This window comes from Hylobates moloch, unplaced genomic scaffold (assembly GCF_009828535.3).
Source record: "Hylobates moloch isolate HMO894 unplaced genomic scaffold, HMol_V3 SCAFFOLD_17, whole genome shotgun sequence".
Lineage (NCBI taxonomy): Eukaryota > Metazoa > Chordata > Mammalia > Primates > Hylobatidae > Hylobates > Hylobates moloch.
In genome coordinates this window covers 12,888,040-12,915,607 of record NW_026652292.1, presented here as the reverse complement: position 1 = coordinate 12,915,607, position 27,568 = coordinate 12,888,040, and the positions used below count along the sequence as shown (strand labels likewise).

The 27,568-nt window shown below is 44.0% G+C and overlaps 1 protein-coding gene across 1 annotated transcript in view; it reads left to right on the top strand.

Moving 5' to 3' along the window:
* Window positions 1-27,568, top strand: part of DNAH5 (dynein axonemal heavy chain 5) — a 329,923-nt gene that overhangs the window by 5,113 nt on the left and 297,242 nt on the right. The window contains exon 2 of the mRNA XM_058430225.1: window positions 3,372-3,445. Coding sequence (XP_058286208.1) covers window positions 3,380-3,445 — 66 coding nt within the window. The 5' untranslated portion in view covers window positions 3,372-3,379. The remainder of the gene's footprint in view (window positions 1-3,371; window positions 3,446-27,568) is intronic.

The window sequence follows — 27,568 nt, the reverse complement described above, 5'->3', positions numbered from 1 at the left end:
GTTTTGGTAAGTACCACAGCATAAGTGCTTACTATGTGTTATGGGCTAAATTATGCCCTCTCCAAGTTTGTACATTGAATTCCTAAATCCCCAGTACCTTGGAATGTATTTGGAGATAGGGCCATTAAAGAGGTAGTTAAGGTCAAATGAGGTCATATGTGTGGGCTCCAATCCAATATGATCGGTGTCCTTTTAAGAAGAGATTAGAACCCTGACACACAGAGACCGAGGGGTGACCATGTGAGGATCCAGTGAGAAGGTAGCCATCTGCAAGCCAAGGAGAGAGGCGTCAGAAGAAACCAAACCTTAATCTTGGACTTGTGGCTTCCAGAACTGTGAGAAGGCAAATTTCTGGTATTTAAGCACTAAGTCTATGGGATTTTGTTATGGCATCCTGAGCTGACTACCATACTATGCTAAACAGTTTGCCCAGATCATCTCAGTTAATACCTATATATTATAGCCTCGTGCTGGTATATAAACTGGATTTTACAGGTGGGAAAATTGGGGCTCAAAGAGGTTAAAGCTCAAGGTTGGCTCAAGGGCATGTGGCAAGTATATGTCAGAGATGAACTGAAACTCAAGTCATTCAGAGCAAAGGTCTGGACTCTTGCCCACTTTGTCTTTTTGAATAGCGGGTGATGGGAACACAACGCCAGGGTTGGGTGTGGGGAGGGAAAGAAGCAAGACAAAAGGTGTGGGTCTGCAAGGCGGGTAGGTTTGGAACAGGGGGCTGCAGGAATCAGGACTTGAGGAATGGAATAAGCTCCCCTGGGAGTGATCCCCAAGAGGCTGAGTCCATTGTCCCTACTGGTTTGCCTTCCAGCTGCCTCCTTCATTCTGCCAGCCCTGTCCAGCTCTCAGGTGTGGGACGCCCCCTCCTACCCTGTCTGTTTTTCCGTTTCCCCTCCAGATTCATTCTCAGCCTTTTCCATGCTAGAAAATTATCTGTGTGCTTTTGTTCATGGAGTTTTGTCCTTTAAGACACAAAGCTGATTCTGGATGTGAATTTGAAATTCAAACTCCAGAATATAAGGAAGAAAAATAAAACACCATATTTTTGGTCTTTCAAAAAATCTTTTACCAAAACTTATCGATTGTACAATGATGACTTAAAAGGAACACATTCAGGTGCTGCATTTTGAAGATTTTTCTCATCAGCCGATGCAAGTTAGGATGGCCAAAGTCTGTTAACCCCTCAAGGAGCTGAAGTGGTGTGAATTTCTGAACATAGGCAAAACAGCGGTTAAGTGTGTTGTTTGCTCAGCATTCTGTGTCCAACAAACCTTTATTTTTGTGTTCCTGTGGTGTTGAGGATAATGAGATGAAAGATGGACAAGTCCCTGCCCTCAGGGAGGTTAAAACTGAGCTGGAAGAAACAGAAGGGCCATTTCAATGATTATGTTAAGTTCTAGGTTGGAAGCATTCACTGGACTGTTTTTGTCATAGAAAGCTGGAGAACAGACTCCTGCCTGGGAGTGTCAAAGAGGGCTTTCTGGAAGGCGTTGCTTGAGTTGAGGCTAGATGATGAAATGGAAGGTAACAATGTGGCAAAGGGGAGGAGGCTGGCAAAGGACTAGAGGGCTTGCCACTGGTGGGGGACTGAGTGGTTTGGTGCAGCTGGGGCGGGGGAGAGTCACAGAAGGATGTTGAGGCTGAGGCTGCAGAGGGACTTTCAAGTCCCGCCATGAAGAGGCTCATGTACTGAGTTTTGGGACTTATCCTTGAAATCTGAGCTGCCTTGCTGAGTACCAAGGTGGCCCTGGAAACATGTGCGGGATGGTTTGGGACAGGATGGGACAAGAGAGGGAGAGACAAGTTAGGAGGTGATTGCAGAAATCTAAGGAAGAAAATAAGGAGATTGAGAGGCTATTTAGATCAACCCATCATTTCACAGTTTAAACCAAAGCTCAGAGAGGTTAAGTCAGTTTCCTAAAGTCACACAGCTAATGAGCAGCAGAACCAATACCAGAAAAGAAAGATGGAGAAGTAGTCATCATTTCTGAAGACCTGCTCTGTGCTATGCATGCTACATACATGTGCAGTTTCCTTTCACTTCACAGAGTAAGTGTGGTGGTTTCATTTCAATGATGAAAATGTAGAGGCTAAAAGAAGTTAAGTGGCTTGCCCAAAGTCAAACAGCTTGTAAGTGCAGTGATGAAACGCAGACCTTTGCACCCCAGTGTGCTGCTGCCACTGGGTATTGATAACTTTTGCAACGGAAGATGCATTATTAATAGGAAAAAGGGAATAGGAAAGGACTCCTTGTTCTTTAACTCCTGGGCCTTTCTGACTCCACATTGCTTGGATTTCAAAACAATTCTGTTGTTTGGTACTCATGCCTTTTACCTTCTTTCTCCTCTCCGGTTTAGGCAGCAAAAGCCTTTAATTAGCTAGCCCGCAGCTCATCAGAGAAAGGTGGCTGTAACTGATCTCTCCCTTTGCTCTCCACGTGGCCTGACATTTCACAGGGTTCTCCTCTCTTTTTTCTCTTTCAGATGAGGAACAGCTGGGCCAGGGGGACTCTTGACCTAGATTTGGTGGCCCTGTTTCACAATAAAAGATAGTTAAACAGACATGAAGCAGCAATATTCGAAGCATTTCTTTTCAAGTGAAAGAGGAAGTTCCAGAAAGTTGGAGCTTGTTCTTGATGTCACTGCTGCACAGCAGATTACTCCCAAAGTTAGTGGCTTGAAATAGCAACGATCATTGTATTCTCTCTTCCGATTTCCATAGGTCAGGAAACTGGGGAAGGGATGAGTTGGGTGGTTCTGGCATGGGGGTCTCTCCTGTGGGGCTTGGGAGGCTGGAATAGCTGGGGCTGATCCAGCACCTCTCTCTCTCTTTGTGTAATCTCAGACAGCTCCACGTGGTGTCTTCACATGGGTCACTTTGGGCCTGCTCCCAGCAGGGCGGCCTCAGGGCAGTGGGCTGCTTTCATGGTGGCTGAAAGCTTCAAAGAGAGAGTATTCCAGAGAGCAAGGCTTGGCCGCATCACTTTTATGACCTAGCCTTGGAAGTCACTTCCACTGTAATCTATTTGTAAAAGCAGTGACAGTCTCTCCTCCACTCCACATTGAGAAGTGGAGACCCCACTTCTCAATGGGAAGAATGTCACTCTCACACTGAAGGACAAGCATGGGGGATGGGATGTTTTTGTGGCCATCCTTGGAACTACTGGCTGCCTCAGAAGTCATGAATGGAGTATGAGAGAGAAGTGAGAGGGAGGAAGGACTAATTTGTCTTCTTTCTGACCAGGGCTAATGGTAATCTCTTAAGTGGCTTTTAATTTGCCATTAGATCTTACCTACCAGAGAAGTCAAAGTATTGCTTACATTATAAGTGAATCTCTATTATTCAAATCAATACAGGAAGAAAAATGCACATGCATTTTCTCACAATCAAAAAACGAGAAATGAAATTCTCCCAGGCCCAAATTTTTTTGGTAAGGGAATATTTATTATCAAGTGGAAACATTTTAAAGAATTTTATATGTAACTCTGATGTTTTCTTCTTCAGATTTATAATTAATAGCAAGAATACAATTTATAGAAATAGATCAGTTAGATTAATTTACTGCTATTAAGACAAAATGAAAAAGGACAATGAGAATGATGTATTTCTATTATTAGGTGACTATCAGAAATGCTATAAAAATGCTAGTCATTAAAAACAAAACCTTTTTGCTTCAAAGCATCGAGGTGCTGTATCAACTGGAACTTTAAGTTGTACTTTCTTTTGTTTATCAAAAAAGACGTCTGTTGCTCAGTTTTCAATTACTATCACAGTTGTGTTTTGTTCTTTAAAATGATTTTGTTCTTATAATCCCAACTTACAGTTGTTCTTTGATTTCTGTGAAAGTGGCTTTTCTGAACAAATATATATATATATATATATATATATATAAATAAAAAACAAGTATATTTGAAACATTATATCAAGAAGTAGATCCTAAAATTAATTAAAGTAAGGAAAATCTTTTTAAAATAGTAAACTCAAAGTCTTCTATTAGACATTGCAAATTTCTAGCATTAGTGGGAACTTTTGATCTGCTAAACAAAAATACTTGTAGTTTTTTTTAAGCTACTATGTGTGTATGTATCTGCGTATTTTGAAAATATAGATCTATATTTATAATGGTAATAGCTTGATGATTAAACATTGTTTACAGAATACTATTTAAACACATATTGTTTTGCCAGACAAACCAAATAAATAAACTTCATTTTTTTTCTTGTTGAAGTTACTAAATTTAGTCAAGTTGATCCGGTTTTAGAAATCTGTAAACTCAGCCTCAGAATTTTTCCAATTTTTTGATACTGTCAACTTTAGAATTACATTTATGTGTTTAATTTTTAACCTCAGAAAAAAACATAAAAACATCAGATAGCCAGAAAAACTCCCCAAACATAATGATGTCTTCAGATGTGTACCCGTGAAAAGATCCACATATGCACTTCACTAGAAATGTGCATCTGAATTGTTTTTTCTAACTGATTTTTTTCAGTATTGTACGAATAGCCAAAGATATTAAAATTCATGGCCTGGTGCGGTGGCTCATGCCTGTAATCCCAGCACTTTGGGAGGCCGACGTGGGCGGATCATGAGGTCAGGAGATTGAGACCATCCTGGCTAACACGGTGAAACCCCTCTCTACGAAAAATACAAAAATTAGCTGGGTATGGTGGTGTGCGCCTGTAGTCCCAGCTACTTGGGAGGCTGAGGCAGGAGAATCACTTGAACCTGGGAGGCGGAGGTTGCAGTGAGCTGAGACTGAGCCACTGCACTCCAGCCTGGGTAACAGAGTGAGACCCCATTTCAAGAAAAAAAAAAAAAAAAAGTAATCAATGGCCATGGGGAAAAAAGAAAAGAAATTCTCAAGCAATATGAATGTGTGTGCAGTTCAAAACATGTATTTATCCCAGCCCTGCCCACTAGCTCGCTCACTAGAAACAATCATTTCAAGAGTTTTTTGGATTATTTTTTGTTATCCTCTAAGAAATATGCTAGGTATTTTCATTTATAAAATGCAACTGTTACTTTCCTCATAAGATAATGTTTAGAATAAAATGAGTCAGTAAATGTAAAATACAAGGTGAGATAAGGTACTTAATAAAAGTTACTGGCCGGGCGCGGTGGCTCACGCTTGTAATCCCAGCACTTTGGGAGGCCGAGGTGGGCGGATCACGAGGTCAGGAGATCGAGACCACGGTGAAACCCCGTCTCTACCAAAAATACAAAAAATTAGCTGGGCGTGGTGGCGGGCGCCTGTAGTCCCAGCTACTCGGAGAGGCTGAGGCAGGAGAATGGCGTGAACCCGGGAGGCGGAGGTTGCAGTGAGCCGAGATCGCGCCACTGCACTCCAGCCTGGGCGACAGAGCAAGACTCCGTCTCAAAAAAAAAAAAAAAAAAAAAAAAAAGTTACTCACTTTCCCAACTCAGAATAGGTAGCCTAGAGTTGGGTTTACACTGGAGCTATTGAAGTTTGGCTTTCAGGTCCCTTCACTTACATGGGAAGGGCTAAGCAATGTGTTCAGTGGGCGTGTGTTTTTGTAAAATCTGAGAAAGTAAAGTTCTATTGTTTGAATGTCTGTGTCCCTCCCAAATTCATGTTGAAACTTAATCCTCACTGCAATAGTATTAAGAGGTGGGACCTTTAAGAAGTTATTAGGTCATGAGGGCTGTGCTCTCATAAATGGGAGTAATGTCCTTATAAAGGGCTTAGGGAAGTCTGTTAGTCCCATCAGCACTTCCACTATGTGAGGTGCAGCAACAAGGTGCCATGGATGGAACAGAGAGTGAGCCCTCGCCAGACACTGAACCTGCCAGCATCTTGATCTTGGACTTCCCAGCCTCTAGAATTGTGAGAAATAGGCCAGGCATGGTGGCTCACGCCTGTAATCCCAGCACTTTGGGAGGCCGAGGCGAGTGGATCACCTGAGGTCAGGAGTTCAAGACCAGCCTGGCCAACATGATGAAACCCCATCTCTACTAAAAATACAAAAATTAGCTGGGTGTGGTGGCATGTGCCTGTAGTCCCAGCTACATGGGAGGCTGAGGGCAGGAGAATTGCTTGAACCTGTGGAGGTTGCAGTGAGCTGAGATCGCGCCATTGCACTCTAGCCTGGGTGACAGAGTGAGACTCCATCTCAAAAAAAAAAAAATAGAATTGTGAGAAATATATTTTTATTATTTATAAATTATCTAATCTATGATATTTTGTTATAGCAGCCCAAATGAACTAAGACAGAAATTGGTACCAGGAGTGGGGTGCTGCTGTAACAAATACCTGAAAATGTGGAAGCAGCTTTAGAACAGGGAAATGGGCAGAGGCTGGAGGAGTTTGGAGGAGCAGGCTAGAAAAAGTCTGCATTGCCATGAATGGAAATAAAGGGTAATTCTGGTGAGGGGGGTGTAGAAGAGGAGAGCTGTAGAGAAAGCCTGTATCTTTTTAGAGATTGCTTAAGTGGTTGTGATCAGAATGTTGGTAGAGGGGGTATTGCTCAGGGGTAGAGATTTGACTGCAGAATGTTGGTAGAAATATGAACAGTAAAGGTCATTTGATGAGGTCTCAGATGGAAATGAGGAATATGTTATTGGAAACTGGAGGAAAGGCCATCCTTATTATAAAGTGGCAAAGAACTTGGCTGAATTGTTTTTGTGTCATAGTGTTTTGTGGAAGGCAGAATATTTAGTGGAAGAAACCTCTAAGCCAAATGTTGAGGATGTGGTGTGGCTTCTCTTGACTCTTATAATAAAACATGAAAAGAGAGAAATAATTAAAAATTGAATTTATAATCAAAAGGGAAACAGAACCTAAAAAGTTGGAAAATTCTTAGCCTGTAAAAAATGAGAAAACATGTTCAGGAGAGAACACCATGGATGTGGCTCTACTGGGGCCACCCCTCCAAAAGAGAAAGTGGTAAACCTTGGTGGTATCCTTATGATGCCAACTCTGCAGGCACCCAGAGTGCACGAGCTGTGGGGGAATGGCTGTCTCCACCTAGATTTCAAAGGATGCCCTGGAGAGTGTTGGAGTCTGGGCAGAGAACTGCTGCAGGGGCGGGACCACCACAGAGAGTCCCCAGTAGGTCAATGCCTGGCAGAACGGTGGGGTTGGGACCACCACAGGGAGCCTACATTAGGGCAATGCCTAGTGAAGCTGTGGGATTGGGGCTGCCCCTGAGATCCCAGAATTACAGAGCCATCAGTGTGCAACCCCAGCCTAAGAGGGCTGCAGGCACAAGACTCCAACTGTGAGAGCTGCCCTGTGGGATGTGCCCAGCAAAGCCATGGGGCCAGGCTGTCCAGAACCTTGGGGGTCTAACCTCTGCCCCAGAGTGACCAGAAGGTGGGAGATGGAGTCAGCCTTAAGGTTTAATATTGTTTGCCCTGTTGAACTTTGGACTTGGTCAGGTCCTGTCACTTCTTTCTTCTTTCCTATTACTCCTTTTTGGAGGGGGGATGTCTATCCTATGTCTGTCCCAAAATTATATTTTGGAAGCACATAACTTCTTTGATTTCATAGGTTCACATGAATTGTACCTTGAATATCACCCTCATCTGATTTAGATGCTATTGATATGAGACTTGGGACTTAGACTTTACAGTGGAAGCTGGAACCAGTTAAGAGTTTTTTGGGACTATTGGGATGGAATGAATGTATTCTGTATGTGAGAAAGACATGAATTCGGGGTCGGGGGCGGCAGGAGAATGCTATGGTTTAAGTGTTGTGTCCCTCCAAAATTCTTGTTGAAATGTGATGCCCAATGCAATAGTATGAGGAGGTGAGTTGTGGAAGCACGTGCTCCATGGAGGAGAGAGTAGTTTTGAAATGGGTGAGCCAGAAAGCCAGTGTATGGGAAACACCTTCAATCATCAGATGTGCCCAAAGTGGCAAATTGGAATCTCGTCAATCCAAAATGGAAATTTTCTACCGTCAAGGCTATTTCTGATAATGCAGTGATACAGTTGTAAACACACCATACATTTCTTCCTTTATGGTAGGAATTGTGTGTAATAGGCTTTATCAGAATTCCTGTGTTTGTAGGGTACAAATCTGTAAACTGTACTGCAAAGAGCCATGCATCTCTCTGTGAAGTTGTGTGTTTTTTGCATTCCGTCTCTCCATTACAAAAGTCAAGTTCCAGTCAACTCTGCTGAAGGAAGGACTAAATTATTTTTGTATTCACTCTGGAAAATATTACCAAGTTGTTGAATAAAGAGAGGGTCAAAAAGTTTGTGGCCAAAAACACACCTATATATCTATACCATCTATATGTATTATCTGTCCATATTATCTGTATATTTGATATGGAAGTCTTTCAGGAAGTTAATAAAAACATTTGGCTACTTTTTTTTTAACCTGGATTTTGTGTTGTCAGTTTTAAAAAATTTGTAATTTGTTATATTTTATTTTTTGTTTCTAAGTAAATATTCACTTTAATACCTGGCTTTGTGTTCATAATTTTCCAATTCTCCTTCTTAATATGGACCCCTCAGTTTGCATAAGCCTCAGGCCCCACTAAATCGAGATGCAGCCCACGTAGGCCTAAGTCACTTGCTACCCTGGTGACATGGAAGCTCGTGCAATGGAAGGAGGGAAGCAGGAGGGAGAAAGAGGATACAAGGATGGAAGAAAAGAGCTAAAGATTAACTTTGCTTTCATCACAATTGTCCTGAGGTCTCACTTCGGGGGTTTGGACATCAGGGCATTGTCTGTAATTGTCCGCTACTGTATATGTGGCAATGTGGGAGACTTAAGAAGAAGCTGAAAATAGGGCATTAGTTCTCAGCCTCCTCATTGGGAAGACAAGCTTGCCTAGCACTGCTGAAAAACCTACACAAATGAAATGAGAAATGAAAACCGACTCAGCACAAGTGTGATTATTATGGCATGAAATGCATGGGAAGGGTCAATGTGGTATGTAGTCTCAAATTGGCCTCTACCAGCCACCCCGGGTCCTGTCTGTGACAAGCTTGCCACCCTGAACTCCTGGAACGGGTCTTCTGGCTTGCGTGGATTCTTGTTTGCTGAAACTCAGGTGTAATGGATGAATGCTGCTGGAGACGGATTGTGGCAATGAACACAAGCAGCTGTTCCCAGTGAACCTAAGCAGGCGAACAGCTAGCCACGCAGGCAGAAGAAATTTTATAGGCAAATGTGGTAATGACAGACAAATTAGGTGAGCAGCAATCTGAGCATCTGTACTCAGAGCCAAGGGGAAGAGGTGGGTGAAGAGCTCTCAAATTGAGGTCATTCATCTCCAACCAGCTTGTGGATTCCCCTTCCATTTAAGCTTATGAGCAGAAGAGACTATTCGACCTGTGGTGTGACTCCTTTATAGCAATACTACTGAAGAATAAGATAACCTTATTTTCTGTGTCAGGTCAGGCTTTGAGTGTAAGTAGTTGTGTCAGGGTTTAGGTATCTTTTCATATCAGAAATGCGTAATAAGTCATTTTATAACAGGATTCTACTCTTTTATCTTTGTTCTTCAAGGTCAGGTTATTTTGCATGGTAAGACTATAAGTTGCTTATAGTAGTAATTTTTAAGGTCTACGTTTCTTGAATGTATCTACCGTTGGCCTTTACAGAATGATGATAGTACTCTTCTAGGTCAGTGTAAATAATTCGTGATCTCAATGGCAAAATTCCTTTTTGGGGAGGAAATTGTCTTTGCTTGTTGGGGGCTGGGGGAACTCTGGTTAGGTCACGAGAGATAGGAGATAAGACCTGGGGGCAAAGGCAGAGTGAACATGGAGAATGATTTATAGCAGTACCACCATCTTAGGGCCGGCAGGTGCGTGGCTGGGAGGCAGAGAGATGGAGGCATGCGGGAGGAAGCACAGTGGGAAGCCTGCAGGCGGAGGCTGGGATGTGTGCGGGGCAGGAGTCATGGGACGATCCCCTGGGTCAGAGGTGAGCAGAGGACAGCCTGACAGCAGGCATGCCTGAGGCTCACCTGGAAATTGCCTTCCTTCTTCCGACCTCTGAGGAAGTCTGCTGTCTTCACAAGCCACTTTATCACTTTGTGGAATTTGAGCAGTGGGTTGCATTATATACCTGGTTCCCTCAGAGGAAGGTCACAGCTGGAGGTGATCTTGCACCCTTAGCCCTCTGGGATCTGCTGAAGTCTTGGGGCGGGTGTGGACTGTGTGTTTGGGTCAGATTAATTTCAAGAAGCCAGCACATTACAACCGATTGCTGGCTTTATCATTGCATGGGGCATGTCTGTACATTAGGCAAGCTGATTCCACAACCACCCACGAAGCCAGTCTCTTTTTATAGCTGTGCTCATGCATGTGAAGCTTTTTTGGAAGATGGGATATAGGATTCACGTTATTTATGCCCTTAAGCTCTTAAGGAAATACTTATGATTGTGTCTAACTCAATGCTGAGCATATAGGGCAATTACACTTATATATTAACTATATGATCTTTTCATGACTCTAAATTCTATGTAATCTATATTTTGTTATATTTGTAATTGATAGTATAGTGGGGTAGAATATATGATTTTTTTTAGCTGGTAAAATGAATCTCAGAATCTTTGGGTGTTCGGTCCCCTTTTCCCAGGCTTGCTTAGACCTAGAACCTTAAAAATGAGAATCCCTCCCAGCCACTTCATTTATCTTTAAAATATGTTCCACCTGCTTAAAGAGAAAATTTAGAGACAGTAATAAAAACTCAGAGTATTTAACTCCTTTCTGAATGTGTTGAGCATCTGCATCATGATTACATTTGTTCATTAACTTCATAATGACTTTGGATCCTAATTTTATCTATGTTAGAATTCTGCATTCTCCATTGGAAAGCTAAGCATGTGTAGACGGGCATCGCTAAGGAAAAAGGTGGACGCCCACTGCCTCCTCATTGAGGATGTTAATCATGCTCTGTGTCTGTGACTTCCCATTGCCCTTTCATTGGCTTATGTCTAATAGCCGCAGAATATGCTTTAAGGGTGTTAATGAATAACAGAAATAGATTTCCACTTCTCAAAAAAGAGCTTTGGTGTTTCTGGGACTAATTAAGGCATCCAAAGAAGTAACTGGGTCACTGTCTAGCAGTCTCTGTAGTGATGATTGGTTTAAGAGGGGAGAGGCTGATTAAGCTTCGCCTTGGGACTTTTAATTATGTCTTGGTAACTGTATGGAAATATACACCCAGTGAACTAATAACTTAAATCTTATTATAAAGATTTAAAAATGGCCAATAATGTATTTTTGCCTTTTTGATCTCCTTTTAGTATTGGGAAATAATGACATTAGAGGAGAGTGGAATACCGATCACTCGATAGTTGTTCATTAAATATGTTATGTAAGTACAACTCCATTACAAGGGAATCCCCTGGATATGAAAATGTATTCTTGCAGTGGAGTTTCTGAAAACTAGACTTTTAAAGTCAGGTTTTTAGGCCGCCGGCACCAAAATGAAATAAAACAGGGCCCAGCACATTACTAGTAAATTAGGAAGTGCAAAGAAATCAGGTTAAAATTTTTATCCATTTTGGTCAAAGCAAAATTAGGTACAAATGACCTTTACAAGAAAGTGATACAAAAATTCTGAAAAGAGAGATCATGGGCTTTCCTTCATTCACATTCTTATGTCTATCTGTTTCTGAATTTCTTAAATGTGATTTGTGGGATTTTGTGGGTGATCTGGGGCGATGGTGGTTTTTTTGTTGGGGTTTGAGGCCTTGGTGGGATTAGGATGGTTGTGGAGGAGATGGAAGAATCAGTCAATTGAGGCAGAAGAGTGAGATTTTGAAGAACAAGACTTGGTATTTGCAGTGACATGAATAATATTATTTTAAGACAATCTAATCCTTGACTATTTAAAATATACTTGTTCAATGGAAACTGTAAGCCAAATGGGCAAAAGGAACCTTGATTCATTCCCTGCAAGTTTGGGAAGCTACTTCGCAGCTCTTTGGGTTTTTGTCTTCATCTCTTGTCTAGTACCAGCTTTATTTATCTGAAGATTACTTTTTAAAAGTCCGTCCATTCTGCTTCATGTACTGGAGGATTTGCTTCATGCTTGTTAGAGATGACACTCAAACTTCTTTACAGAATTTAATCCTGACCCTGTTTTTAAGGGGTAGACACATTTATCTCTTTCACAGATGGAGATTTTTGCCTAAAGTCTGTGCTGAGGGACAGAGAAAAAGAGATAGTTCTCTTCCCGTTTTTAGGCTACATGGGTTTTCAAGATATATTTGTATCCCCTTTCTCAACATGTAAACCGCAGTCATAGGAAAATAAAGGGCTCCCCCTCACACCTCTGTTCTGTCTTTACCTCCTCCCTCGTTTCTCCATTACTCCTCTTTCCTCCTGACTCCTTCCTCATCCTTGTATACAATCTCCCTCTCCCCTTCTTCCTCCTCTTCCCCCTCCTCCTCTTCCTCTTCCTCCTCCCCCCCTCCCCTCCCCTCCTCCCTTCCTCTTCTTCCTTCTTCTGTTCCTCCTCCTCCTCCCACTTTTCCTTCCTTTCTTTCCCCTAATCCCTATCCTTGGCTCCTCCGGTCTGGGTCTGTCTGACAAGCAGGCATTTAGTCCAGAGGGAAGGATTCAGCCCGTGTCTTCTTTCTCAACCCAGTACTAAGCAGAGCAGCCGTCTTAGTCCGCCTGAACTGTTTTCTTTTTTGCCATAGACCTCAATGGACTTCATTTGTTCCCTTTCAGCTCTCTGGTCTTGAAGGAGACTAATTTTTTAAATAGTGCAGACTAACATTTAAGGTTTGCTTTGCTCTCAACTTAGGCATTTTCCCTTTCCCTCTTTTCACAATGTGGTTTTCTTTTACCTAGTTAAAAAGAAAAATCAGAGCTTTCATGCCAGTCAGGTTGGGGCATGCTCTAGAGAGACAAAGTCAAGACTTGCAACTGGCAAGAAGTCAATCCAGCCCCTGACACCTACTGTGCTTTGAGAGGGGAAGCAGCCCGCGGGAGGGATTTTAGAAAAAAAACCCCAAACTGCCTCTTATTTAAAAGGTGTTATTTGCATGTTTCTGGCTCTGTGCAGTTAATTTATTTAGGGTTAAATATTTCGATGTTATCTTTTTTCTGGTTACATTTTTTCTTATCCTTTTTTTTTTTTTGAGACGGAGTTTCACTCTTTTTGCCCAGGCTGGAGTGCAATGGTACAGTCTTGGCTCACTGCAATCTCTGCCTCCCGGGTTCAAGTGATTCTCTCGCCTCAGCCTCCCGAGTAGCCGGGATTACAGGCACGTGCCACCATGCCTGGCTAATTTTGTATTTTTAGTAAAGATGGGGTCTCACCATGTTGGCCAGGCTGGTCTCGAACTCTTGACCTCAAGCAATCCACCCGCCTTGGCCTCCCAAAGTGTTGGGATTATAGGGGTGAGCCACCATGCCCGGCCCCAATTTTTTTATTTTACTTTATTTTTATTTATTTATTTTTTTGAGACGGAGTCTCGCTCTGTCGCCCAGGCTGGAGTGCAGTGGTGCAATCTCGGCTCACTGCAAGCTCCGCTTCCCGGGTTCACGCCATTCTCCTGCCTCAGCGTCCTGAGTTGCTGGGACTACAGGCGCCCGCCACCACGCCCGGCTAATCTTTTTGTGTGTGTTTTTAGTAGAGACGGGGTTTCACCATGTTAGCCAGGATGGTCACGATCTCCTGACCTCCTGATCCACCCGCCTTGGCCTCCCAAAGTGCTGGGATTACAGGCGTGAGCCGCCATGCCCAGCCGCCCGACCCCAATTTTTAAAAGTTTTTAGAACAGCTGTGTATTGTTCTCTTGTGAGTCTCTTCCCTATCCCCGTCCCTGCCCCCTCTCTTCTTTCCTTCCGTCCTTCCTTCCTTGCTTTTTCTTTATGCTTTTAATTTACTTTTTCTCATGTTTTATTAGTTAAGTGCACAGAAGCTGGAGCCAGACTTCCTGGGTCTGAATCGGCTCCAGCACTCATTAGCTGTGTGACCTTGAGTAGGTCACTTAACCTCTCTGTGCTTCAATGTTTTAATCTATAAAAATGGGGATGGTAACAGTACCTACTTCGCAGGCCTGTTGTGAACATTAAGTGAGTCAGTATTTATGAAGTGCTTAGAACAGGGCCTGGTATAGAGTAATGCTAGTGATTGAAAATCAGACAAGTAAACCAAGGAAAAAGAACATTAAAAAAATCTGTAAGCCTACCTCTGAGTCTCAGCAATATTAACCACTATTAATAGTCTCCCTCCGCCGGGCGCGGTGGCTCACGCCTGTAATCCCAGCACTTTGGGAGGCCGAGGTGGGTGGATCGCGAGGTCAGCAGATCGAGACCATCCTGGCTAACACGGTGAAACCCCGTCTCTACTAAAAGTACAAGAAATTAGCCGGGCGTGGTGGCGGGCGCCTGTAGTCCCAGCTACTCAGGAGGCCAAGGCAGGAGAATGGCGGGAACCCGGGAGGCGGAGCTTGCAGTGAGCCAGGATCGCGCCACTGCACTCCAGCCTGGGCGACAGAGTGAGACTCCGTCTAAAAAAAAAAAAAAAGTCTCCCTCTACATGTATGCACACGTAATTTATTTATTACAAAAATTTAGTTTTTTACAAAATTGGATCATAGTTTTTTGGGACCCTGTTTCTTTTTTTTTCATTTTACAACATATCATAAACGTCTTTCGACTTAATTAAAATGCTTCTTCAAAGCCATTTTTAATGGCTGCATAGAATTTCATTGTATAGCACTCCAGTAAATGATTTTATGGATTTCTTATTGTGAAGCTGCACTTTTTCTTGTAAAATATTTCCTCACATCATTAGAAAGAAATAGTTCCACCCACTGTTGTTATCACAATATCCCTACACCTCACTTCCCATTCTGCAAGCAACCCGTTCCCCACTACCTGCCTCTTTCTGCTTTTCTTGGGTCTCCAGTGACCCTGCTTACCACACATCCTCCATCTCTACCCGGGCTGCATTTCAGAAATGCTGTTCTAAATGGGGCCACCTGTAATCCAGATTTTGGAGGCAGGGGGGGATCACAAGGTCGGATTTGAGACCAGCCTGGCCAACATGGTGAAACCCCGTCTCTATAAAATACAAAATTATTGGGATGGTGGGGGCCTGTAATCCAGTATTGAGAGGTGAGGCAGGGACCATTGAACCTGGAGGCAGAGGTTGAGTGAGCGAGACCAATGTATCCAACCGTGACAGAATAGAATCTGTCTCAAAAAAAAAAAAAAAAAAAAAAAAAAAGATTGGCCTATAATCCCAGCACTTTGGGAGGCTGAGTGAGGCAGGTGGATCGCTTGAGGTCAGGAGTTTGAGACCAGCCTGGCCAATATAGTGAAATCCCGTCTCTACTACAAATATAAAAATTAACCAGGCGTGGCGGTGCACACCTGTAATCCCAGCTACTCTGGAGGTTGAGGCAGGAGAATCACTTGAACCCTGGAGACAGAGGTTACTGAGCTGAGATCATGCCACTGCACTCCAGCCTGGGCACCAGAGCCAGACTCTGTCTCAAAAAAAAAAAAAAAAGTGTTTTGGTTTTCATAACACCTCCTGTAAACAGCAAACACATATTCCTTCCAATTAAAGTACAACAGAGCCACAGCCCTCCTCAAACATCCTGTGATACAAATGCCTCCCTCTCCAGAATGGGAGACCAAAGGGGCAGTGGCATCAAAGTTTGTGTAGTGATGGGCAAGTTAAACAATTCTCTACGATTTACATTCATTCCACTTTTATTTTATCTATGATACTACGATTTTCTACTTCTTGAATTTTCAGATTTCTTAAATTCTCAGATGATAGCATAGTAAATTTCAGTTTGTCAAAATAGCAAATCCTTAGCAACCAAAATAAGAGCAGAGGCGACCTGGGAGTGAACCTTTAAACAGGCAAAGATGGTGAAAGCTCACCACCTAGCGGCTTCCCATGAAGTGGCTTCTTTGAATTTGATCCTGTTTTGGTTTGGGTTTCCATGGGATAGGTTTGTCTAGTTTTTGACTCTGTTCATTTTTTTTCTACAGGCAAAAGTAGGCATTATTTGAAGAGTCCTATTGAATAATCTTATTTAAGATTAAACAACATTAAATTCTTTTTTTTTTTTTTTTTTGGGACTGTTGCCCAGGCTGGAGTGCAGTGGCACCATCTCGGCTCGCTGCAATCTCCGCCTCCCGGGTTCAAGTGGTTCTCTTGTCTCAGCCTCCCAAGTAGCTGGGACTACAGGCCTGTGCCACCATGCCCGGCTAATTTTTTGCATTTTTAGTAGAGACAGGGTTTCACCATGTTGGCCAGGCTGGTCTTGAACTCCTGACGTCAGGTGATCTGTCCGCCTCAGCCTCCCAAAGTGCTGGGATTGCAGGCGTGAGCCACTGCGCCTAGCAACATTAGATTCTTATACAAGATTCAATTCTCTTGTATTTGAGAGGTGGTGAGGCCTTAAACTTGGTTTATTTGCTAATATCTTATTTTCCTTCTCTGGTGTGAGCAGTTGATTAGTGTTATGTGACTAAAGTAGCTGTCACCGTAATCTGCTTGGAGGGGTACCAGTTATTTTACTGGTACCAAGCAGTACCAGTTATTTTACTGGTACTGCTTGGAGGGGTACCAGTTAATTTAGTATATATTGCATTTTCAGTTACCAGAAAACTAGCCAGGACATTTTCGTCTCTACTATATTCAGTGTCTAAGTGTACCATAGACCTCATTTTAACCAAGAATGTCTCGGAATGAGTTCCCTAAAAAGCAGAGCCTGAGGCAAGGATTTGTGTTATGAAATTTATGAGGAGTCCAATCCCAGGAAGGCAAGAGGGAGGGAAGAGTGAGGAGAGGCAGGGGAGGAGGGAGAATCAATATGAGGGCAGGTTATTTAGCTGGCTGCATCCAGGTAGCAGTCTGGTGGGCTTCTGCCATGAGGCCACATGAAACCAGGGCTGTCGAGGAGGGGGAAGGAAGGAGAATTTTCCCTTGCTCTGGCTTCCCACTGGCGAATGTTTCACTTAACCGCATTAATTCTTCTGCACTACTAGTTACGCATGATGCGTGACAAGCAGATCCCAAGTGTCTTGTGGAACAGGGAATCCCTGGGACAGGTGGCGAGAGGCACGCAGACTGTTATCCCAGATTCTGCTCGCAGGAATCTGTAGAGGAACGAAGTAAATATCGATTATGGATCTTACTTTGTTTTCTAACAAATGCTTGCCACCCTTACAATAGTGATAATCTGGGTTAGGATTCTTTTGCTTGCAAAAATGTATACCTACTAAAGCAGTGAAAGGGGCCTGGGCCAGGGTTGTCTCGGGGAATTACAGCGCGGGTAGTGATGATGCCAGGTCTCAGGAAGGTGCAAGAAGCGGATGCAGGTAACCCAGGGCTCTCATCTCTGCATGCATGACATGTCTGTGTCATTCTCGTTCCTGTCTTTCTGAAGACTGGCTTTGTTTGTGTCCATAGTCTTTTTGGAGAGAGAAGCCAATCACTAGTATTTGAGCTTCACATTTACTGCCATCAAAGAGACAGGTTCTAGCTTAGCTCCAATTCCAAATTCAGGGATGGAAACTCTGATTGGTCCAGCTTGGCCCGGGGTTCTCCTCTGATCCAGTCAACCCTGTAGGGTGAAAGGGCTCAGCCATTTCTGGAATGACTTGAAGTGGCCTAGAGGCAGTAGAGGGGAGGTTACCAGGGAAGTGGAGGATGTTGTATTCTAGGCTGATGTAGTGATTGACACACTACTTTCCACCCCTGGGCTGCTGGGAAGCTCAGAATGCACACACACAGTCCTTCCAATATTCACTCCCCAGCGATTCCTCTCAGAGCCACAATGCATTTCCCCTCATCCCTTCCGCCTCCGGCAGGAGACCCTAAGACTGTGTCCAGCTTTTGCACTTACTGGGGATGTCTCCAGGTCTCTTGCTGGTGGTTACTCCTTCGGTGTGGTCATGATCCATGCCAAGGAGTACAGCAGGGGCCTTAGTGCTAAATTATTTAATCATCCTCATGACAACTGATGCAAAGTCACGGAGGGGGAAAAAAGAGGACTGATGAAACCAAAATGCCGATTTGAAAAAATCCTGAATGGAGCAGACGCTTCAGTGAATCCTCTGGAGACTGGTCATTGGCGCAGAGCCCGGGCCATTTGTGGACAGGGTTAGGGAGGTGAATGGGGTTGGGTTCTCACGGGCATCCTGTTGTTAACTGGGCTGTGGTGTGAGCTCCTTGCTTGGCTTATTTGTTTATACCAAGTTCTGCCCACAGGAAGGAATTCCCAACTCCAGGGTCTTCTGGCGAGTTCTCTTTTGGGGCAGTGTTCAGGTGCTCGTCAGTTTTGCCAGTGGTATTCGCTTCCTTTGGCTGTTGTAACAAATCACAAGCTTAGTGGCTTAAAACAACACACGTTTGTTATCTAACAGTTCTGCTGGTTAGAATTCAGGCATGGATCTCTCTGGGCTGAAATCAAGTCAAGTGCAGTCAGATGCAGTCACGGCTGCATCTTCCTGGAAGCTCTTGGGAGAATCTGCATCTTTGCTTTATATATATATATATATATATATTTATTTATTATTATACTTTAAGTTCTAGGGTACATGTGCACAATGTGCAGGTTTGTTACATATGTATACATGTGCCATGTTGGTGTGCTGCACCCATTAACTCGTCATTTACATTAGGTATATCTCCTAATGCTATCCCTCCCCCCTCCCCGCACCCCACAACAGGCCCCAGTGTGTGATGTTCCCCTTCCTGTGTCCAAGTGTTCTCATTGTTCTGTTCCCACCTATGAGTGAGAACATGCGGTGTTTGGTTTTTTGTCCTTGCAATAGTTTGCTGAGAATGATGGTTTGCAGCTTCATCCATGTCCCTACAAAGGACATGAACTCATCATTTTTTATGGCTGCATAGTATTCCATGGTGTATATGTGCCACATTTTCTTAATCCAGCCTATCATTGTTGGACATCTGGGTTGGTTCCAAGTCTTTGCTATTGTGAGTAGTGCCGCAGTAAACATACATGTGCATGTGTCTTTATAGCAGCATGATTTATATTCCTTTGGGTATATACCCAGTAATGGGATGGCTGGGTCAAATGGTATTTCTAGTTCTAGATCCCTGAGGAATTGCCACATGGTCTTCCACAATGGTTGAACTAGTTTACAGTCCCACCAACAGTGTGAAATACAGAACCAAAGACAAAAACCACATGATTATCTCAATAGATGCAGAAAAGGCCTTCGACAAAATTCAACAGCCATTCATGCTAAAAACTGTCAATAAATTAGATATTGATGGGATGTATCTAAAAATAATAAGAGCTATTTATGACAAATCCACAGCCAATATCATACCGAATGGGCAAAAACTGGAAGCATTCCCTGGCACAAGACAGGGATGCCCTCTCTCACCACTCCTCTTCAACATAGTGTTGGAAGTTCTGGCCAGGGCAATCAGGCAGGAGAAAGAAATAAAGGGTATTCACTTAGGAGAAAAGGAAGTCAAATTGTCCCTGTTTGTAGATGACATGATTGTATATCTAGAAAACCCCATCATCTGAGCCCCAAATCTGCTTAAGCTGATAAGCAACTTCAGCAAAGTCTCAGGATACAAAATCAATGTGCAAAAAACACAAGCATTCTTATACACCAGTAACAGACAGACAGAGAGACAAATTATGAGTGAACTCCCATTCATAATTGCTTCAAAGAGAATAAAATACCTAGGAGTCCAACTTACAAGGGATGTGAAGGACCTCTTCAAGGAGAACTACAAATCTTTGCTTTTTTGAGCATTTAGAGGCGGCTGCATACCTTGGCTCCAGGCTCCTTCAAAGCCAGCAACATTGCATGTCTCCGTCATGCTTCCTGTCATGTCTTTCTCTGTCCCCCTCTCCTGCCTGTCTCTTCCACATTTAAGGGCCCCTTATGATTACATCGAGCTCTTCTGGATAACCCAGGGTAATCTCTCCATTTGTAAATCAGCTGATTAGCAACTCTAGTTCCCCCTGCCACCTAACATAACTGAACATGCCACAGGTTCTGGGGATTAAGTCATGGAGGTCTTTGGGGGCCAGTAGTCTGCTGACCATAACAGGTGGTTTCTGTGGTTCTAGCACTTGCATCTGAAAATTGTCTGAGTGATTGAGCCAAGAGGCAGGCTTGGAGTGGTTCTGGTGTTTTAGCTTCCATAAAACCTTAGCTGATTGCCTTGTAGATGCCACTTTTGAGGACTCTCTTTTCTTCTAGTTAAACAGGAAATGATGTCATCCAGAGTTTGGTCATGCGTCCATCAGTGTTCTCCAGGAAGCCTGGGGGCTCTGCTCATTCCCATAGCCTAGAGGTTTTTAAAGCATGGTCCAGGACCCCAGATCCTTTCAGATGGTCCTAGAGGTCAAAACTATGCACACGCTTATCCTACCTTGCTTGTGCAGCTGTCTCCCAGGGGCTCTGTGATGTGGGCAGCATCATCACACTGATGCTGATGGAATGTGTGTATTCTTGTGTTTTAAACATGTCTCAGTTTTAATTTTTGTACAGTAAATATCAATAGCTATAACCTCCCCACACAAAGGTTCTTTGGAGTCCTTGATTATTTTTAAGAGTGTAAGGGGTTCCTGAGAACTAAAAGTTCAAGAACCACTGCCCCAGCCATTTAACGACTTTAGGCTCCAGGTTTGGATGGGAACCAGCAGGGTGGGATGTTGTCTGGAGGGTCACCCTCACCCACAAGCTCAGTGGAAGAGGAATGAACTCCATTTGGAAGGTGTTCTCAGCCCTCACCTTCATCCAGCATGGAGGCAGCTGGGCACTCGTGTCCACCCTGCCGCTGGGACTGGTCTCGGGATTGCATCGGCATCAACTAGGAGTCAGAAAAATCCAGATTCCTAGGGCTTTTGTGCGGTGGTTCTGATGCAGTGGGTTTGCAGCAGGCTTGACAATCAGTATTTTCCCAAGCATCCCAGGTAGTTCAAATGCCTGCCAGGTTTAAGAATGGCTGCCTAATCTACCAGATATGCCCCTTTTGGGAAATCAAGACACCAAGGTTGTGGAGGGATTCTAAGTTCACCAAGAGATGGAAGGAAGAGAAAGCAGTAGGGGAGCAATAGAGGCTCTGAAGGCAGAGCTCACCATGAGGCCTTGCCGTGGTCTTCCTGCTCCAAGGGTGAGGGACCTGCTGATTTCTCTCTGCCTCTTGCAGAAAGGCAGAAGGAAACCAAAATGATGATGAAACCAATGCAGTAGTGCATATGTCTACTCACTCATGCAATAATGCATATGTCTACACACTCATGCAATAGTGCATATGTCTACTCACTCATGCAATAGTGCATATGTCCACTTTACTCACTCATGCAGTAGTACATATGTCTACTCATTCGTGCAATAATGCGTATGTCTACATGTGTATGCACATACTGAAAGGCTGAGCAATGGGGTAGGATGAGGCAAATAGGGAAAATAAAGACAACGAGCTTGGGCATGAGGGTCTAACAAATAATTCCCTTTAACCAAAATACAGTCAGATGAAATTAGGAAAAAATTGAAAGTTTATTGTCATACGATAAGGGAAAGTATAGGTCTTCATCCGGGAGATTTCAAACCAGGTGGTAAGAAGCTTGCCTTGCAGCTTGGCAGCACAGTGTTTGTGAAGCATAACGAGGGAAGTATTTTGACCTTTTTCTTGATTGGTTGTTACACATGAACATTCTTTTTAGGGCAAGTAGAACTGTTAGGGCTGATTTGTCTATAGCCGATTGGTTTAATTTCACCGAATCATGCTGACAAGGACGTAAAACTTACGTCTTGTGTTTCAGTTATGATTAGAGCCAGCACTTCTAGCATCTCGAGGAAATCAGGATGACTTCAGTGTTGGCCACATGGTTATGAGTGGATGGCCTTGGGTACATCTAAACTGTGACCTCCAGTTTTACTTTTCTGTAATGCTTCTTTCCCCTGCTTGACCGAGAAGGATTCAGAGATCAAGATGATGTCAGACTGATGGAGATCAAGATATTGATCTGTCATTACTGGTAAAGCTGATTAGAAATCTACAGCCATTCAGACATCCCACCAGCTGGATGGATGGAGCCTCCCTCTGAGGGGCTGTCCTGGTAGCAGCGATGAGAGCAGACAGACAGCAACTGCTTAGAAGATGGGGGAGAGAGCCAGCACATTCCACTTATTTCACAGTTCCAAATAAAAAAATCCACTTACCTTTATTCTTCTCACAGGCAAGGGATGGGGAGAGAGGCCAGGAGTGTGAGTCTACCTGAAGTTCCTCCACAAGGAAGTATGAGGCACGAGGAATAACTGACATTCAGCTCCATCCACTCCTTAGTTTCTTTAGTAATGTTCCACTCTAAGCCAGGCACGGTGCTGGGTGCTGGCGCACAAGTGTGAACAAGACACATACGTGACCTTAAAGAGCTCATGAGCAAGTGCATTTTCTTCAGAAATGTGTTTCCTAGACCACTGACATCTGAATCATCTGGATTTTCACTCAACACACATGTTTTGAACACCTGCTATGAACCAGGGGCTATTCTGGGTGCTGGGAATACAGCCGCGGACACAACAGACTTAGCTTCCCTTCTAGTGGGGATAGTATGTGCTATGTCAAAGGCTGTGGGCAAAAATGAGTGAAGCAAAGGAGCTGGAGAAGGTTGCAGAGAGTGGGTGGGAGGCAGGGCTTGCTACTTTATATAGTGGGGATCAGAAGTTGGCTCACTGGTAAGGGAGCATTTGAGCAGGGACCTGAAGGACTTGAGAGAATCATATGGCTATCTGGTACATGGGGTTCCAAGATGTGGGAAGATCATGTGCAAAGGTCCTGTGGCCTAAGCTTGCTTGGCATCTTAATGTAACAGCTGAGGGAGGCCCAGTGCCTGGAGGGGAGTGAGCAAAGAGGAAAAGTGGTAGAAGATGGAGTAGGAGAGGTATGGGGATGATTGTGGGGGCTAGCAGGAAAAACATGAACTGACCTCCATTCTGAAAGGACAATTCTGGTCTCTGTGTGGGAAAGTGGAAGGGGAAAGACAGAACCATTTGGGTGCTACTGCAGTAGTTTGGGTGAGAGATGATGGTGGCGTGGCCCAGAGTAGTAGTGGTGGATGAGCTAGGAGGTGGTCAGATTTGGGCTATATTTTGCGGCAGAGCTGGTGGGGTTTCAGGGTGGGTTAGAAGTGAAGGGAGATGACAGAAAGCAGACCACAAGGCTGGTTGCCTTAGCACTGGAAGGAGGGGGAAGACCGAGAGAGGAGCAGGTTTTGGATGGAAATGGCTCGTGATTTGGGAGATGCTGAGTTTGATGCCTGAGTATGAGACGCCCACACAGAGAACAGGGAGTTGGACATCCATGTCTGGAGTTGGAGGAATTTTCAGGGTTGGAGATAAGAATTTGGAGGTTGAATGGGGTCACCTGGGGGTCAGAATGAATGGAGAAGGGCTGAAGCCTGGGCTCTGAGCCAACATAACCTTAGAGGTCTGAGAGGTGAGAGACTGAGAAGAAGCAGCCAGTGGGTCAGTGCAGGGTCAGGAGAAGGAATGTCCTGGTCAAGTGAGGAAGGCATTTCAAGAAGGGATGGGCTGGGCACGTGGGTCACGCCTGTAATCCCACCACTTTGGGAGGCTGAGGTGGATCACAAGGTCAAGAGATCAAGACCATTCTGGCCAACATGGTGAAACCCCATCTCTACTAAAAATACAAAAATTAGCTGGGTGTGGTGGTGGGTGCCTGTAGTCCCAGCTACTTGGGAGGCTGAGGCAGAAGAATCACTTGAACCAAGGAGGTGGAGGTTGCAGTGAGCCAAATTGCTCCACTGCACTCCAGCCTGGGCGATGGAGTGAGACTCCATCTCAAAAACAAAAACCAAAAACTTTGTCAAATGCAGTTGATCAGTAAAACAAACTAAACAAAAAACCAAATAAACTTTGCCAAATGCAGTTGATCAAGTTTGCCAAATGCCGTTGATCAGTAAGATGAAGATCAATAGGCTTTAGCCACGTGAAGTTCTTAGTGCCTTGAGGAGCTGTTTCCATGTAGCTGAGGGGACAAAAGCCAGGTTGGGGTGAATTCAAGAGAGAATGAAGAATGCAATGGAAGTCGTAGAAACCATTGTTTAGAGGCATTTTGATGAGAGGGGAGCTGCTGGGACTGGTGGTGGTAGTGTTGTGGGACCAAGGAGGGGTTCATTGATTTCACACATAATTGTTGAGCATCTACTGTGTTTCAGGCTTGGCTTTAGGAGTTTGGGCTACATTGTGAACGAAACTAAAAAAATCCATGTGCTGGGGAAGCTTACATTCCAGTTGAGGGTGATGACAATAACATTAAACCAACACATTTTGTTTATGTGTTGGAAGATGGTTCATGCTATAGGAAGAAAGAAGGGAAAAGGTAAGGAGCCTCAAGCGTGTGCGGTGGGGGGACTGGAATTTTGAATAAGGTGGGTGAGTAGGCCTCATGATGAAGCTGATGTTTGAGGAGGGACTTGCCGGACGTGTAGGCTTTGGGTATATGTACGTATAGGGGAGGCCATGGCTGCAAAGGGAACAGTGAGCCAGAAAGCCCTAGGTTGGAGTGTAGGTGCTGGGAGGGAGTCATGAGGAGAGACCAGGAGATGAGTCTAGCAGGAGGAAGGAACTAGGGTGTCTGTGTAAATGGGGTGGGATTCTAGAGGCCTTCGTGGAGGTGTTGGCTTTTACTCAGAGTAGAATTGGGAGCCAATGGAGGGCAGAGGAGGCTGGCCAGGTGACAGTAGAGTGGTGAGACCAGGTGGCAGACGTTGTATTAGCCAGGGATCTCTAGAGAAACAGAATCACTAGGATGTGTATTTATGTCTAAATTCACATACACAGTCATATTCACTTAATGATGGAGATACCTTCTGATAAATGTGCCATTAGGCAATTTCATCATTATGTGAACATCATAGAGTGTACTTACAAACCTGGATGCTATAGCCTGCACATCCCTAGGCTATATGGCGTAGCCTATTGCCCCTAGGCTACAAACCTGAACAGCAGGTTACTGTACTGAGTACTGTGGGCAACTGTAACACAATGGTAACCATTTGTGTATCTAAACATAGAAAAGGCGTGGCAAACATATGGCATTATAATCTTATGGGACACTGTCATATATGCAGTCCATTGTTGACTGAAATGTCATTATGTCGTATGTGACTGTATATATACACACATCTTTACACATAGACACACAGAGCCTGGAGACTATGGACAGTAGATGTTGCAGCCTGAGTCCAAAGGCAGTCTAGAGGTGGAATTCTCTCTTCCATGGAGTCCTCTGTCTTCATTCTATTAAGGCCTTCAACTGACTGGAAGAAATCCAACCACATTCTGGACAGTAATCTCCCGTACTGGAAGTTTACTGATCTAAATGTTAATCTCATCTAAAAATGTCTTCACAGCAACATTTAGAGTAGTGCTTCACCAAATATCTGGGTACCATGCCTGGCTGAGTGGACACATGAAATTAACCACTGTAGTGGTGGTGAAGGGTGCTGGGCTCTGGTATGAGGTCTCTCTCTCTTGGCTGGAGGCAGGTGCTGTTACAAGCTTGAAGCCACAGTGTGTCTGTGCATGAAGTGCTCCATATTCTCCCCTCCATAGGGACAATGCTTGGCCCCTTGGGCCTCAAAGCTGCACCTGGTCTTCCACTCAGCTCTCACAGGTCCCCCATGGAGCTTATATACGCAGCCTCTTCCCACGGGAGTCAGGCCTGAGTCAGGTTTAGGGCCTGGAATGTTTTCTGAGAGAGCTGCCTCTCTTTCTCTCCCTCTCATGATTCTCCCCTGGGCTCCTGTTTGAGACTCTTTCCCAGTGGCCAAAATAAAGGGAAGAAAATCCCTCAAAATCCTCCAGTAATTAAACGCTTATGAACCCTCCCAGCCCCCACCAAGGACTTCCCCTGCTCATCTCTCATGTCCAGATGTGTCCAGGTACAGTTGGATCCCATTTGGGGTTGGATCCCATCCTGGGCTGGGACCCAGGATGCTGATGTGTGAGATCTTGGAAAACTCCCTCCGCCTTCAACGGAGAAATTGGAGTTGCTAGTCTGGCAGTGAACCAGCGAGGCAAGAAAGGGGGAGGATTCAGTCAGAGCCAGGAAAGAGGGAGGAGGAGGGGAAAATTGAGGGGGGGGAGGAAAGTTAGGAAGGTCTGTGTGCAAGACTTGGAGCAGCTTGGGGTGTGTGAGAATGAGGGAGCAGAGGACCTTGGACTTCCTAGCCTCCTGAGTGGTGAGAAATGAATTTCTGTTGTTTATAAGCCACTTGGTCTATGGTAATGTGTTAGAGTGTCCTGAATGGGCTGAGAAAGGAGCTGGGGACAGAGATGGGAGAGACGTATGTCCCATGTCCTTCACAGTGGCTTTTCCAGTGAGGTCCCGGAGAACCTGGGAGATGTCGTGGGCAAGCCTCCACCTGAGTGATCATTGCATGGACAAGCAGAGGCTGAGAAGTTACAGCTCCTAAAAGGATGCTGGAAATATTGATTACAGCTCCTTTCTCAATGATTCCTAGAGTTGCAGTTAATAAGCCTTCCTACCAAGACTGCTAAAAGGAGTGACACTGTAATGAAACATTTCCAAAACACCTATGCGTCCCTCCTTAGCAACAGAATAGCTTGGGAGTAGCCCCACCTTGTGGAGAAGTCTAAAAATAGTTTAGTGACACACGGTTCAAGGTTAGGGAATTGAGACAAAATAAATTTGAATTTTAATATTTTTACTCTCCAGAAAATACCTTGAAGTTTTACACAATCAGACCAATATATTTTATGTGACACTTATAAATGTTATTTTTCATAGGTGATGAAGTCACTTTCATCAGTTGGTATGAAGTCTTTGTAATTGCATGAATACAGTAATCCCTCCTTATCCCCCGGGAATGTATTCTGAGACCCTCAGTGGATGCCTGAAACCACAGCCTGGACCAAATCCTGTGTGTGTGTGTGTGTGTGTGTGTGTGTGTGTGTGTGTATACATTGTTTTTTTCTATACATACATACCTATGATAAAGTTCAATTTACAGATTAGACACAATAAGAGATTAACAATAACTTAGTATAAAATGGAACAATTACAACAATATACTTTAATAAAAGTTAAGTGTGGCCTCCCTCTTTCAAGACTTCTTATTGTGTTATGCTCACACTTCCTGAGATGGTTTAAGATGTTAACCCAGAAAGCTACTGAGTGATGGATGGGTGGGTAGTGTATACAGCATGGGTACGCTGGACAAAGGGATGATTCACCTCCTGGCTGGGACACAGCATGAGTGTGAGTGAGATTTCATTACACTACTCAGAATAGTGTACAATTTAAAACTTATGGATTATTTATTTCTGGAATTTTCCATTTAATATTTTTGGACAACTGTTGGCTGCAGGCAACTGAGGAAAGTGAAACTGTGGATAAGGGGGAACTACTGTATCTAATAATAAAAAGCCCATATGGCTTACCCTTAATTTCTTGCACAAAGAATTATCTTCATAATTCTAATGCATTCCCTTATGTTAGTTTTAACTAAATCTAGGACAAAGTGTGCTTGTGATTATCTTGGACTTGGACTTCAGTGTCTCACACTGTATCTCTCTCCTCAGAACTTAG